General features: G+C 51.3%; 8 protein-coding genes across 8 annotated transcripts; 4 read left to right on the forward strand and 4 right to left on the reverse strand.

Moving 5' to 3' along the window:
• Positions 1–64: 64 nt before the first annotated feature.
• N7477_008244 (sulfite reductase subunit alpha) lies at positions 65–3,211 on the reverse strand (the record flags this gene model as incomplete). Its single annotated transcript, XM_056969907.1, has 1 exon — positions 65–3,211. One exon carries the CDS (start codon positions 3,209–3,211, stop codon positions 65–67), a length of 3,147 nt encoding a protein of 1,048 aa, XP_056819939.1.
• A 464-nt stretch (positions 3,212–3,675) lies between these two features.
• N7477_008245 (acyl-CoA dehydrogenase family protein) lies at positions 3,676–5,176 on the forward strand (the record flags this gene model as incomplete). Its single annotated transcript, XM_056969908.1, has 4 exons — positions 3,676–4,008; positions 4,075–4,325; positions 4,374–4,981; positions 5,043–5,176. 4 exons carry the CDS (start codon positions 3,676–3,678, stop codon positions 5,174–5,176), a joined length of 1,326 nt encoding a protein of 441 aa, XP_056819940.1.
• Positions 5,177–5,527: 351 nt separating this feature from the next.
• N7477_008246 (zinc-binding alcohol dehydrogenase family protein) lies at positions 5,528–6,643 on the reverse strand (the record flags this gene model as incomplete). Its single annotated transcript, XM_056969909.1, has 1 exon — positions 5,528–6,643. One exon carries the CDS (start codon positions 6,641–6,643, stop codon positions 5,528–5,530), a length of 1,116 nt encoding a protein of 371 aa, XP_056819941.1.
• Positions 6,644–7,259: 616 nt separating this feature from the next.
• On the forward strand, positions 7,260–8,337 carry N7477_008247 (uncharacterized protein; the record flags this gene model as incomplete). Its single annotated transcript, XM_056969910.1, has 2 exons — positions 7,260–7,421; positions 7,480–8,337. 2 exons carry the CDS (start codon positions 7,260–7,262, stop codon positions 8,335–8,337), a joined length of 1,020 nt encoding a protein of 339 aa, XP_056819942.1.
• Positions 8,338–9,224: 887 nt separating this feature from the next.
• Positions 9,225–10,025, forward strand: N7477_008248 (uncharacterized protein; the record flags this gene model as incomplete). Its single annotated transcript, XM_056969911.1, has 2 exons — positions 9,225–9,263; positions 9,360–10,025. The coding sequence occupies 2 exons, from the start codon at positions 9,225–9,227 to the stop codon at positions 10,023–10,025; spliced, it is 705 nt and encodes a 234-aa protein (XP_056819943.1).
• Positions 10,026–10,269: 244 nt separating this feature from the next.
• Positions 10,270–11,274, reverse strand: N7477_008249 (NAD(P)-binding protein; the record flags this gene model as incomplete). Its single annotated transcript, XM_056969912.1, has 1 exon — positions 10,270–11,274. One exon carries the CDS (start codon positions 11,272–11,274, stop codon positions 10,270–10,272), a length of 1,005 nt encoding a protein of 334 aa, XP_056819944.1.
• A 338-nt stretch (positions 11,275–11,612) lies between these two features.
• N7477_008250 (uncharacterized protein) lies at positions 11,613–12,245 on the forward strand (the record flags this gene model as incomplete). Its single annotated transcript, XM_056969913.1, has 2 exons — positions 11,613–11,721; positions 11,788–12,245. The coding sequence occupies 2 exons, from the start codon at positions 11,613–11,615 to the stop codon at positions 12,243–12,245; spliced, it is 567 nt and encodes a 188-aa protein (XP_056819945.1).
• Positions 12,246–12,923: 678 nt separating this feature from the next.
• N7477_008251 (uncharacterized protein) lies at positions 12,924–13,415 on the reverse strand (the record flags this gene model as incomplete). The annotated part of the gene is made up of 1 exon (XM_056969914.1): positions 12,924–13,415. The coding sequence occupies one exon, from the start codon at positions 13,413–13,415 to the stop codon at positions 12,924–12,926; it is 492 nt and encodes a 163-aa protein (XP_056819946.1).
• Positions 13,416–14,366: the final 951 nt, after the last annotated feature.

The raw sequence follows: 14,366 nt of genomic DNA on the forward strand, positions 1-14,366 counted from the left end.
GGGAATCGACAAAATAAGAAAATGACAATCGTCAGGTTCATGACATGCCACTGTTTCCAACAGACTAGTACACCTCGAGAACGTAACGCTCCTCATCCTTGAGCTTCTCAATCTCCTTGCGAGTGTCGACCTTTTTGCCGTTGGCCTTGGCCTCGGCGGCGATAGCCTCCTCGAGGACGGCGGTGACGTCGGGAACGGGCCAAGTGGGACCGCAGAGGTAGAAGGCACCCTCCTCGCGGATGTAAGCCTGCATGATCTCAGGAAGAGACTGACGCATGCGGTCCTGGATGTAAATCTTCTCGGGCTGGTCACGAGAGAAAGCACGGCCAAGAAGGGTGATGACACCGGCCTCCTGGTAGGCTTCCCATTCCTCTCCGTAACAGTACTCCTCGCGCTGGTGGCGTGATCCCATGTACAAAAGAACAGAACCGATCTCCTTGCCCTGGGCCTTCTCCAGAGCCCGGTGCTGCACGAAGGCACGGAAGGGGGCCAGACCAGTTCCGAGACCAGCCATGATGAGGGGCTGGGTGGACTTCGGGGGCAACTTCATCACACTGGACTTGACGCTGACAGTGACGGGAGAGCCGACCTGGAGACTGTTCAGGTAGCGAGTTGCCAGACCGAAGCGGTCGGTGCCGTTGGGGGCGGTCCAGTTGACAGCGACGATCATCAAGGCAACGGTGTTGGGGGTGACCTTCTGGCACGAGGCGATGGAGTACTCGCGGCGTTTCAGAGGACCAATGATGCGGACAATCTCGTGGAAGTCAGGGTGGGCAGATGGATACTCGAGCAGAATGTCGGCGAAGGTGACAGTGTCGACCTCGGAACGACGCTTGAACTCGGTTGCACCTTCAGGGCCACCCAGAGTGCGCAGGTCGGTCTTCTCCTTCTCGTCAGTGGCGTACTCAGCAAGAGCCTCGTAGAAGCGCTTGGGGGGGCGACCGAAGATGTCGACATTCTGGATCAGAGCCTGGTAGACGGTGCGGTTCTCCAGAACAGCAGGATCCTCGCGGCTGGGAACCTCAACGATAGAATCGGGGTTGAGGCCGTAGAAGGCAATGAAGTCGGAGACTTCCTTGGGGTCATTCTCAGCGTGGATACCCAGAGCCTCACCGATGTCGTAGGTGAGACCGGAGTCACCGAGGTCGAACTCGATGTGGAAGATGTTACGGTCGTAGGTAACGGGAGTGAGGCGACGATTCTCCTTGACGTGGACAGTGAATGTCTTGGTCGCCAGATCAGGGCGGAGAGCGCTCTTAGTGCCATAGGCCTCCTTGAAGGCCAGGCCACGGGCAGCAGTCTCCCAGTCCTTGAGGAGGGTCAGGGGCTCAGTCTCGTTTTTGTCGAAGGAAGCAAAGCTGTTGGCAGTAATGTCCTTGGGGAGCTGGACAGCCTCGCTGGCGCCCTCGGGCTCCTTCCAGGCCTCGGGGATCTCGATCTGGCGCAGGAACTTCTCAAGATCCTTGATCACGTTCTCCAGAGCCTCAGCACTGCCAACAATGGCGGACAGCTTCTTGGCGGCAAGGCCTTCCTGAGTGGGCAAAGCAACACGAAGGAAGGAAGCCTGAAGAATGAGCGTTTCCAGAGAAGAGTCATCGTTGGCGGAAGCGTCAACAACGAAAAGAGAGATACCACGCTGGGCGACGGCCTGGCGGAAGGCGGCGGGCAGCTTCTTCTCCAGATCTTCGTCCTTGACGCCGGGGGCGCTAACAATGACCTTGGCATTGTCCTTGACGGAAGCCAGAACATCAACGTCATTGAGAAGAGCAATGTTGCCCACGTAAGAAACATCAGCAGCAGCAATAGCGTAAGGAGCATCCAGGATCTTGGCACTCTTGCGAATGTCAACACGGATGGCACCGCCTTGGACAAGGTTGTCATGAACCTTGCTGGTGGTGACGTTGCTGGCCGAGTCAGCGGCGAGGGCCTGGCTGAGAATACGAGCAGCATCCTCGGAGGCGGAGTTGTCAACGTCCCAGAAAGTGTATTCCTGGACAGCAGCAGGATCGAGCAACTGCAGAGGAGCAGTCTCATTGGTGGCGCTTCCACTGGGGAGAATGGGCTTATTGAAGATACGCTGGAAGGCAGCAGCAGTGCTGACCAGGTCCCAGGTCTGCGAGCGAGGGTACTTGATCTCGACAGCAGCCGGAGTCTGATCACGGTCGGTGGCGAAGGTCAAGGCGGCAAGGACATCCTCGTAGAGAGCAGAGTGAACACCCTCTTCCTGGACAGCCTGTTCATTGGCCACCTGGCCCAGAATGCCAACGGTCTTGGTGGTCTTGGGGAGGACGCGGAGGAACTCCTCCTCGACGAAGGGGCGGTAAACCCGGACGTTGACAACACCAATGTGAACACCATCCTTAGCCAAAGAGCGGGCAACCTGGGTAGCCAGAGTGGCCTCGACGGTACCGAAAACAACGAGGACGGAAATGGGCTCAGCATGGCCGTGGTACTCGAAAGCACCATAGTCGGTTCCGAGCTCGCCGTTCAGAGTCTTGAGCAGCTCGAGGACCTTGCCCTGTGCATCGAGATGGCGGTTGCGAGCGTCATCAATGGTCTTGCGAACATTCTCATATGTGTTGTTCAGGCCATCCTTGCCAAGAACATCAATGACACGGGTGGTCTCACGACCAACACGGACGCCATCATAGATGTGAATTGAAGGCAGAAGGGACGACAACAAAGTAGTGAAAAGAGCCATGTGCTGAGCCTCATGGGCAGAGCCACTGGAGACCAGACCGAGACCAAGATCCTCAGCCAGGGAGAGAGCCGAAGCATAATCCGAAACCAGACCTTCCTCACCGGCATAGTCGACCGCAGCGACGTGAGCCGCCACTGGGCTGGCTACGGAGTAGAGCAGAGAAAGCTGCTCCAGAGCGGACCGCATGTAAGGAAGGGTAGCAGAGGATGCGACGATACCCTGAGGAACATGGCGCTTCTTCAGGTCGAAATCTTGGGAGAAGAGATATCCAAGAGCCATATTTCCGGCACCCTGGCGGGTCTCGAGAGACTGGATAACGGGAGACTCGCCATTGGCGTTAGTCTCCTTTCGTTCGGACCATGCTTGCAGAGCAGCATCGAGATCGAAGGTCTCCGGTGAGTACGAAAAGATCTTGTCACTCAACAGATACGCCACCTGCTGGATCAGTGTCTGGGCGGTAGTATAAGTCGGGCCGGACAAGGACGACAAAGCCGGATTCGGTGCGCTCATAGTGAAATATGAACTTGTCTGGATATCGCGCACACAGCACAAATATCTCTCAAGAACGACAAGAAGTGAATCACCAGAAACGAGGGAAATGTGGAGAGAGAGAGGGGATAATCGCCGGAAACCCGCCTGCTATAGAAAAATCCCCAGGCATTTTACCAAATCGGGCTTAGTGGCGAAGCACGCAATCACGCAATTGCAACTTTTCTTATCGATAAGCTGGGCGGTGGCTGAACGACATGTCCGCGTCTGGCCAGCTGACTAATCGATCTATGCTGCATAACTATGTCATGTGATGCGGAGCATAAGAGACGACACCGAGCCTCGGTCTGGAGCCCCACTGCAATTGCGGAGAAGCAGCTCGCGAATCGCTCTTTTAAGTGTGAACAATTCAGCCCAACTCCACCCTTTTTTTCACTACCCTAGATTTGACACCGAATCTATTATATATTGCACAACAATCCACCATGGCGGAAAACTCTTTGAATCCCGTACCTTTCTCTGAACCGCCATACTTGCGCGGGCTCCCAAATCCATACATCACGCCCGCTCACCTTCGCTTCCAGAAAGCATGCCGCAAATTTGCCTGGGAAAATTTGATTCATCATGCGATGGAATGGGAGAAAGCTGGGACTGTCCCCGACCATGTTTTCCATACCTTCTGCAAGGCCAACATGCTTTTGCCTAATATGCCCGCCCCCCTTCCCGTGGACTGGCTCAAGCGGTTGGGGATCAATGATATCTTGGGAGTCAAGGTTGAAGATTGGGACTATACCTATACAGGAATTTATTGCGACGAGGTCAGTATTCATGTGAAGACTTGCATTTCGCAAATCCAAATTACTGATTCAGGCTGTTCACACTAGATGGGACGGTCAGGTTTGAGTGGTCCTGGTGGCTCATTGAATGCTGGTTTCGCCTTCGGCATTCCACCCATTGTCAAGTTCGGGAGCAAGGAGTTACAGGAGCGATTCCTCCCGGATCTTCTGACAGGCAAGAAACGCGCCTGTATTGCAATTACGGAGCCCGAGGCCGGTAGTGACGTGGCGAATATCACCACAACCGCTGTTAAGAGCGCAGACGGCAAACACTATATTATCAATGGAACGAAGAAATGGTCGGTCAAATTTCAACCATACTTTAGAATACACTGACCAGTCTCTAGGATTACAAACGGCATCTGGTCTGACTACGCGACCATGGCAGTCCGGACTGGCGGAAAGGGAGCCTCAGGTCTCTCCGTGCTAGTCGTACCTTTAAAGAACCAGACTGGTGTCTCGATGCGTCGAATGAAAGTTTCGGGCCAAATCACCGGTGGAACGACCTATATCGAGCTGGACGATGTCAAGGTACCCGTGTCGAACATCGTTGGCAAAGAAGGCGATGGCATGCGCATCATCATGACCAACTTCAATCACGAGCGACTAGTCATTGCCGTCGGCGTTACCCGGTCGGCTCGTGTCGCTCTCTCGGCGGCATTCTCCTACTGCCTCAAGCGTGAAGCATTTGGAAAGACACTTATGGAACAGCCTGTCGTGCGTCACCGGCTCGCTAAGGCTGGTGCAGAGCTCGAGACCATGTGGGCCTGGATTGAGCAGATTCTCTACCAGTTAAGTCATATGACCAAAGAAGAAGGCGATCGTCAGCTTGGTGGGTTGACTGCTCTGGCGAAGGCCAAGTCGGCGATGGTCCTCAATGAGTGTGCTCAGGTTGCTGTCCTGCTGTTTGGAGGCAATGGCTTCACTCAGACTGGTCAGGGTGAGCTTGTTGAAGGTAAATACTTCATCATACGCACACGTGCCATTCTGTATGCTAATGTTTCTACCTCTTTCAGCAATTCTCCGGGATGTCCCTGGTGCTCGCATTCCGGGAGGCTCAGAAGATGTCTTACTCGACTTGTCTGTGCGTCAGTTGGTCAAGATTTACCAATCACAGGAGAAGAAGCTCACTCAGAGCTCGAAGATCTGATTACACTAAAATCCAGACATAGCTTGCATGTTCCGTAATACTAAGCCATCAGCATCTGAATGACCTCCGAAGACTTTTCAACCTTGGGTCTTCGCAAACCTGTTTGAAAACTTGACTCTATTTGTTGAACCCCGCTAGAAGTGCCAAGTTGGTATCAAATATCTTCTTCATTGTTTGGCACGGCTTTAAGATAATACTACAGTACAATTTCTGGTCTCATGTGAACTACCAAACTTCTTCTGGGTATCCTTAGATGGCTTGATAATTAAAAATTCAAATTGAATCAAGAAAGATATTGACACCTGCAAACTTATCTGACCCTCGATACCACTGCGCCTCTCCAGAGTTTTCTCAGTCTTTCAGAGAAACAACCACTTTCTTGGCAGACACTCCAGCCTTATGGTAATCTAGGGCATCCTGGATCCTTTCCAACCCATTTCCTGTCACAACTGGCTCTGGAGACGCCAAAAACCTACCGTCCTGCAGAGCCTGAGGCAAATAACCCTCATAAACAGCTTTTCCGATCCCATTTTCGATGAGAGAGGTCGCAAAGATAAAGTTGTAGTTGACGCCCATGGTTTTGGATTTACACCAATAGACCAAGCTGCGAGTCAGAAACATGAACATGGTTTGCAACATTGGGAAATGAGCGGGAACCTTGTCAGGAACCGGGTAGGCAGCTAAGGACGCAAATTTCTTCCCGTCGCACCGAGCCAGGATATCCAAGCATCGCTCTGTTCCACTAGAAGCGATGCAAATAGCACCAGCCGCCTTTTTTCCCTGGAAAGCTTTAACGATCTCATTCACGACCGTCTTGCTCTTGTAGTTGAAAATCTGAGCCGCACCTAGCTTCTTCAAGTAGTCGAAATTATGTGGTGAAGCCGTCGCGTAGACTTCATATCCAGCACTCACAGCGAGCTGGATAGCACTGCAACCCACACTGGTTGAGCCGCCCCAGACTAGCAAGGTCTCGCCCTTGTCCTTGGAACTGGCGGAAGGGAGTTGGAGTCCAAGCTGATCTGTCTGGAAGAGGCCACAAGCGGCGGTCGAGACGGCTAGCGGAAGCACACATGCATCTTCATAAGACATTGAATCTGGGATCGGCGATGTCATGTGGTCCAGTAGCACCACATAGAGCTGGAACGCTCCCTCGGCATCGGTATTGCGCTTTTCGTCCTTTCCCACAGCTTGACCGATCACGCGGTTACCGACTTTGAATCGTGTCACTTGCGATCCAACCTCGACTACTACGCCCGCGACATCGGATCCAAGGATGCAAGGGTATTTGATCCATTTGTACATCAGAGAAGTTCCGAGGTCTTGCAGTCTCCAGTCGACAGGATTGATGGCTGTGGCGTAGTTGCGGACCACAATCTGACCTTCGCGTGGGCTGGTGTACGGTGCTGATTCCACTTGAAGGGGACGGGCCTTGTTGCCCGTCAACCAGGCAGCATGGTTGTTGGACATGGTGGGTCTATGAATGGAGGTAATACAGGTCCACGGTGCCTTTTTAAAGAGTCAATCAACGGAGAATTGAGGATTGAGACTTGAATGGTATGGGGTGAGTATAGTTATTTGAGTAAGAAGTATTTTTGACTAGACTTATGTCCCGACCTGGTCCTCCTTTTATCCTGCCATCAGCCCGGCGTTCGGAATTAAGAGAAACAACCCGTGGACTACCATGTATCCATGCATCCATACTATTGTCCGAACCGGGGCTTAGCGCAGTCGACAAAGTGGGGCAAAGTGGGGCAAAGTGAATCCGAGTCCGGGTTAGCGTGAACCGTAAGCATGCGCCTCTCTTTATCGCCTCTCAACTGCTCAGATTCAACCCTTCTAGCAGCAGTCATACGCAAAATGGAGAACAAGAGAATGCGTAAGATTCAGCCCCATAGAAAGTCGAGACAGGGTTGTGGCAACTGTAAGCTTCGCAAGGTGAAAGTAAGCCATTCTCTTGCAATTTCCTGGTTCCGGAGCCCTGACTTCGCTGAAGTGTGATGAGAAGACCCCAGCTTGCAAGCGATGCATCGCCTACGGAGTGACGTGCAGCTATAATCGGACGGTTTCCGTCCTCCGAGCCCCGATGGAGAGTATCATGACCATCTCTTTACCTCCGGAGGTATCCTACCAGCAGCATCCGAGCGATCAAATTCTTGCCAAGTTCAAAGAGCGAACTGCGCCCACTGTCAGTATCGGCAAGCGACTAGCAATCTATCAGAATGAAGTCACAAAGCTGGCACCCTGTGTAAGCTAGAATCGTCTGCGGTCAAGTTCGGACCCTGCTAAGCCAGATGCTTCTTTAGCACCCGTTCTTGATGCATGCGATCGCCACCCTGACCCTGATGCACGACCGTCACCTGATAATGGCTGATACGCCAATTTATAACTCAAAACTTACTCCAGCCGAATCTTATCAGTGGTACCGAGCCGCATCGTCGTTCAATGACCGCTTGTCGTCATTGCAGCGGTGCCGCGCAGGGGAAAGCATACCTGCCTCCACGCAGCTTGCTTTACTTAGCACAGCAGCTATTCTCTGGGCTATATCCTTCTATTATACTGCTGCTAGATCACCAGAAGAGGCGTGGCCGCTCAAGTCTCCGTCCTCATCAGATCTCAATTGGCTACGCATGAACAACGGCAAAGAACAAATATGGAAAGTGACTCAATCGTATCCCCCAGACCCCATGTCCATGGCCTTGGCTTCCATCCAGACTCATGAGATGCTCCCGGCTCCCAACTTGAACATTGATGCTCTCTTGGGCAACCTCCCGCCGGCGTTTATTCGTCTCTTCAACCTCGACGATCGCGACCTTCGACTGGGTATCTCTGAGGACCCATACTACACCATTGGAGTGCAACTTGGTCAAGTAGCTTATAAAGAATGTCCCCTTCACGTGAGTGTCCTGGGCTTTATCTCTTTCATTAGCGGCATGTCTCCTCTGGTCAGGGGACTACTGGAAGCGAAGGATCCACGCTTGCTGTTGGCGCTGGCTCTTTGGTATGCTAAGCTGTACCACATTGGAATTTGGTGGATGTCCCGGCGGCTACTTCTAGAGGGTCAAGCCATCTGCACATATCTAGAGCGTTTCTACCCCCATGATTTCGACATTCAGACCCTTTTGGAATCTTCTCGGATTACTTTTCGCACTGAGGGATTCTAGTGAGTCATATGTGCACATGGTGCCTGGGTGTGGTATACTAGAGTTGATAGCGCTTATTGTCATGTTACCAGGGCGCCTTTATATGCAGTTCGAAGTTACTTCAGTCAAATGCACGCGTGCCTATGTGGAACTAAACAGCGCTGGAGCTGTTCACATGAGCTAAACTCTTGTGCTGGGACCCGTAAAGTTTCATTGCGTGTGAATGATCTTCTAGCTATTTTAGTTGGCAGACTCGGTAATAGTCGCGCTTGGGGATCTGGCTTAGCTGTATTGGACAAGGAAGAGACAATCGAGCTTGGCAACTTTAAAGCTAAAAGCCGTCACATTTAAGAGTTAAATTGAATCCATGGGGAATCACAACGTCGTATCTCTTTACCTAATATATTCCGAAAAATTTACATGGTTTGACCAAAGGTCCCGAGCCATATGCTGTCTGCGCCCTGGTTCCGATCGCGCTTACATGGCAGCCTATTCAAGGCTGTGTGAACTAAATAGAGGATCACTTGAGGTATCAAGTCGACTCAATATGGACTGAAGAGGATCTTAAAGATCGCTTTCTGCCGTCTCTCGAAACATTTGAGAAAGAAATACCATGGCTTCACATAATCATAATTTCGGACCAAGTAAATATTCCTCAAAAGTAGATATCGCGGAACTTGAAAAGGGGAATTTTTTTTTTAATTTTCTTTCGTATATTGAAATAGCACGATTAAAGCATCAATCACAGCTCCGTTTCAGTCAAGTGTAGATCAAAAGGAGTGGTTAAGCTTTCCATAGGCCAAGCAGACTTCCTGTTTCGGGTTAGCCCGGAGTTATGACGAAGAGCCCACCCGTCGCATCCCCAAAGTTCATCTCACAATACGCCGCATCAATACCCTGAAAGCAAAATGGCTAACGTCGCACTGATCGGATCGACGGGCATGGTGGTAAGCTCTCACTTGACCCCCTCATCGTGCCCTTACAACGAAAGCATAAACAAAGACTCCATCCCGGCTAAACATGATGACCTTCCCACATGATAGGGCTCCCACATCCTTACCAGCCTCCTCTCCAATAAGGCTGTGAACCGTGTGGACACAATCTCCCGTCGAACCCCGGGAGCAGCCACGGCTGCTCCCCAGGCCAAGCTCACGACCTTTGTCTCGGACGACACCTCGACATGGGCCGCGCAGCTCTCTACCCTGACGCCCACACCCGAGATCTTCATGTCCTCCTTCGGCACGACCCGCGCAAATGCAGGCGGCTTTGAAAACCAGTACAAGATCGAGCACGGGCTGAATATTGAGCTTGCACGGGCTGCGCACGACGCCGGCTCTAAAGTTTGCGTTTTGATCTCAGCGTCAGGTGCAAACAAGGCTTCCAATATTCCGTATTCGCGCATGAAGGGTGAGATTGAGGAGGATGTGAAAGCGCTTGGCTTTGAGCGGACTGTGATCCTGCGCCCTGGGTTGATCGCGGGGACTCGGGAGGAGAGTCGTCCCTTGGAGGCTGGCATTCGATTTATTGCGGGATGGGCAGGAAAGCTTCATTCAAGCTTGAAAGATGGATGGGCTCAGGAAGCTGATGTAATTGGCAAGGCGGCTGTTATTGCTGGGTTGAAGGCCTTGGAAGGGGATGTTCCCGCGGGTAGTGAGAAGGTGTGGACTATTGAGGGGAAGAGCATCATTGCTCTTGCCAAAGAGTCCTGACAATGAAGCAATTGATCGGTACTTGTAAGGTTTGTACAGTGTTTCCCCCCATGCCCATGGGTACTTCCAGATGTCTTTGCCGGTTACTTTGGTGGCTCGACTGGCTTTTGGGGAATGAAGTAATGGCGCATAATTATGGCAGGGGCAAGAGAACACATCAAAACAAAACAAAACAAAACAATACTGAAATTGAACAGCGTTATTGACACCACAAGAATTGCTCTTTATCGTTCTCTCTTCATCTTTACTCATCCTGAGACAGACCCACCATCTCCAATGAATCCTTCCATAGTCTAGCTTCCTCATCCGCGTTATAAGTATGGCTGGTAGCCTTCGGAGAATATGGACTATCATCCTTCTCATCAAGCTCAGCCACCGAACAATCACTCAGATACAGCCCTCCCTTGCCCTCCAATTCCTTTGAAACAGCAGCCCAAACAGTAGTAGACGCGCCTTGCATGGGACTTTTCAGATTTCTGAGCAGCTCTGGGTTCCGCAACATCCCCTGGATCACTTCATCAGGCATATGCTGGCCCAATGCCGTTGCAATGACACCGGGATGAAGACTGAGCGCATGCAGACCCAAGGATCCGTACCGACGTTCAATCTCATTGGCCATGTAGACATTCGCCAACTTGGACTGAGTATAAGCGCTATTAGGGTCGTAATTGCCCTGTTGAAAGTGGTAGTTGTCAGAAGCATTTAGACCGTGGGGTCGATGTCCTGAAGAAGCCACCATGACAACTCGCGACTGGAAGTCTGCAGTGGAGGCGGCCAAGAGTGCGGACTTAAGGAGCTGGAAGAACAGGAAATGGGCCAGATGATTGGTGGCAAACTGCAGTTCGTGGCCACTTTCAGTGAGTCGTAGATTCTGGATAGCCATGATGCCGGCATTTGCGATGAGAATGTTGATCTTGCTTGTCTTTTCCAGTATGGCCTTGGCAGCGAGCCGCACGCTTTTCAAGGATGCATTGTCCATTTGCACAAGCTCCATTCGGCTGGGCACGAAGATGTCTCCAAGTACTTCCTTGGCTTTGTTCAAGTCCCGGACAGTCAAGTAGAGGGTGGCTCCGGTAGCGCCGAGGGCTCGGACTGTCTCGATGCCAATGCCGGAGGAGACACCAGTGATGACGACGACCTTTCCTGTGAGTTTGCCTTCCATGCCTTCATCCGTGATAATTTGCATAGCTGTTGGGCGGGCGTCCTCAGGGCCCTTGGGATCGGCATGAACTTGAGTGTAGGAAGGCATATCGTATAGCTTGAGATATTGATCGTTTTAAGCAGGCTAATGTGATTGTTCCTTCTTCTATCCTCGAGCAGACAACGATCTTTATATACGTTCTCCCACGACCTAGAGTTGAAATATACAGGATCCACTCGAGCTGACGCTTCTAGCCAAATGCGGAGAGATTCACTGAATGGGTTTCAGGCCGTAAACTCCGAACGACTTCTCGCCCCCACGGCTGACGCTTTCTACCGCTTACGGTTTAGCTTGATCCCCGTTCCGAAGCCTTATTATGACAAATCTCATCCTTTGCGACTGGGAGGGAGGTTCTGTCCGCTTAGATTCTTTTTGAGTAGATGAACATGCCTACTTCTATGGTATTCCAACATCAGCTGGCCACTAGCATCGTTGACGTGGATGACAAAAAAAGGCGGAAGACGATCCAGAATCGGCTAAACCAGAGAGCCCGCCGTAAGTCTTTGTCTCCGCAAAAGGCGGCTCTCTTGTTGCTCAGATTTAAGTGAGAAAGGTGAGCAGGGCTTCGTCTACGAGCAAAATGCCAGTTACAAGACAGCCATCCATACCGTGTACATCGATGGCGGCTCAGCAACGAGCTCGAGCCCACCAATACCAACTTGAACGCTCTACATATCGTCCGACATTCCACAAAGGCCTCCGAGGCATCAAGTTTGTCAAGTTTCCTGCCTGACTCGGAGGTAGATCCGCCGTCGGCTGCAGCCCTACTGGTCCTCCCGACGGCACCGGGGCAACACTCTCCCAGTTCGCCGCTATCAGCCGACTATTTACTCCACCTCATCCAATATAACGTCTTTCGAGGCCTGTACAGCAATAAACTGACACTAGGTCGGTCCGCGGTCTCTTGGACTCGAGATAGCCCACCTGCTAGATTGGACGAGCTGTATCATTCGTACTCTGTTGTTCTCCCCATTGGCCCGGGTATCCCTCATGATCTTGACCCCACCCATCGCAGATGAGCATTTTGCATTCGATATGGTTCAATCTACTTCCCTTCCAGGCCATGCGGGAGAATCTGATTCGATGGCAATCTTCATTCAACCACGATGAGTTCATTGCTGATCTGATCGGCGATACAAGTACTGACCTACTCGATGTCCTCGGCTCTCAGTCTATTTGTTGCGGTACTGAGCCGGAGGTCAGAGGTCTCGTTATTTCTGGGGATGATGATGAAGTCACAGCCTATCGGAATGGACTTATTGTCTGGGGCGAGCCTCACCTTGTTGATAGCTGGGAGGCCACGCCAGGATTTCTGAGGAAGTGGGCCTGGGCTGTGCTAGGGTGTGAAGACTTGATCGAGTCGACTAATCGGTGGAGAGCAATCAGAGGGGAAGAGCCGTTGCAGTTCTCTTCTGTCATCTGTAACTCGACCGAAAAAATAGTTTGAAATTGGCTGGCACATCTCAATTCCGGTTCAACGCCTTTTTCTGTTACAAAAAGCTTCACATAGAATGAAACGAGGTAGACTCAGTGAACACTTTACTGGACATATACTGACGAAGAAAGACCCATATTCTGCGTGTTGCAAAACATCTTTTGCTCTAAATATGATCATCATAATCATACACATGCTAGCAGCACAGATCAAAAATCAAAATGTCACAAAATGAAGGTAAAACCCCCCCCCCCGTCTGACTTCACCGGTACGATACATGAGTCCCGTCCTCTTTGACATGAATACTCCTCCTCTTATTTGGCGATCCCCTCGAGCTAGCCACTCCTCGATCCTCATTCTTCTCCGGGCCCCCTTGTTGGGGACCCTTCCAAGCATGAACATCCTTATTAGCAGGACTCATGTTCAGTGTTCCCTTCTCACCCTTCGACTTCGCCTCCTGTTCTGTCGCCTCGAGCTCGCTCTCCGGCGCAGTGTTGTTTGGATCAAATGCGGCACCGTGCTGAGCAATCTCATCGTCCGTGCCGGACTTGCTGACTTCTGAGCGTTGGGGGTTCAGCGATTCCCGATTCCAGGGATTGGCTTGGGTGGCAGTTTGCTTTTGAAACTTGGGTATGGCGCTGAAAGTGCGGATTGGTCCTGCAGAGGCGGAAGGTGTCCAGAGACTCGGCTTGGGAGCAACATGTTGAGCTGTTCGAGCTGCCTGTTGGCCGCTGGAGATTACGCTTTTCCACATTGTAGACTGGGTTGTGGGTGAGTTGAGGGTTGTGGGTTGTGGGTGAGTTGTGGGTTGGTGGTAGTGTAAGGATGGGTGTATCGTTGTAGATAGATATATGGAGTGAGTGTGCAATGAATGGAGACAAATGTGGCAATCAATTTAAAGTGTTGGAGAAGGTTGGAATGGCACAATCAAGGGTTTTACGAAAGAAACTGGCTTGCAAATGTTGTGGAGTGCCTTGTTCTATTCGAGTTCGAAAAAGGTTGCGAGATATCATATTGACGTCACATCCTACCGCTAACCGATTTCGGAACAAAGCTTCCCGTGGCGATCTACGGACGAACGTCACCATATGGAAACATTGGAAACATGCTAGAACGTGCGATGAATATGATCCCCATGCGACAATTGAGCCCAGAGTGAAATTCTCTTTCTTGAAAATATCTGCTGCCACGTCAAAAGGCGCAGTACGGCGCACGCCGGGTCCTAATCTCAACAATGAGATGCCTATCTTGATCAATTAATCGCATTTCCATGCACAACATTCCACTGATCAGCATGTAAATTGTTAGCTCTCTACTGTAAGCTGCTGCATCGTGAGTATCAGCTGAATACGCATGAAAGGCGGATAGGCTCATTCGCTCTTTCGGGAGAAGGCAGGCGTGCAGGTTGATCAGTAATGTGCCAGATCGTGTCAATTGATTATTTATTTATTGGTCAATCTATGGCTCGGACTAGACCTCGGAACGATACAGCGTATCACTTGTAACTGATTTCAATTTTGCCAAGCGAACGCTCAATCGATTCCAGGCTCTAGAACGGCGAGGTGGCGTATGTCGTGAAAGCTGAACAACATTAAAACAGGCACGAAGGGGTCAGCAGGCTGAGAATGACACGGAATGTCACTTCCGGTGCATTCTCATAGTAAAAAGTGTGCATAGATAGACATCCTCGTGGTGAAGATACAAG

Source organism: Penicillium maclennaniae (genome assembly GCF_028827695.1).
Source record: "Penicillium maclennaniae strain IBT 15551 chromosome Unknown utg000007l:1.0-4884863.0:1.0-4888362.0, whole genome shotgun sequence".
NCBI lineage: Eukaryota > Fungi > Ascomycota > Eurotiomycetes > Eurotiales > Aspergillaceae > Penicillium > Penicillium maclennaniae.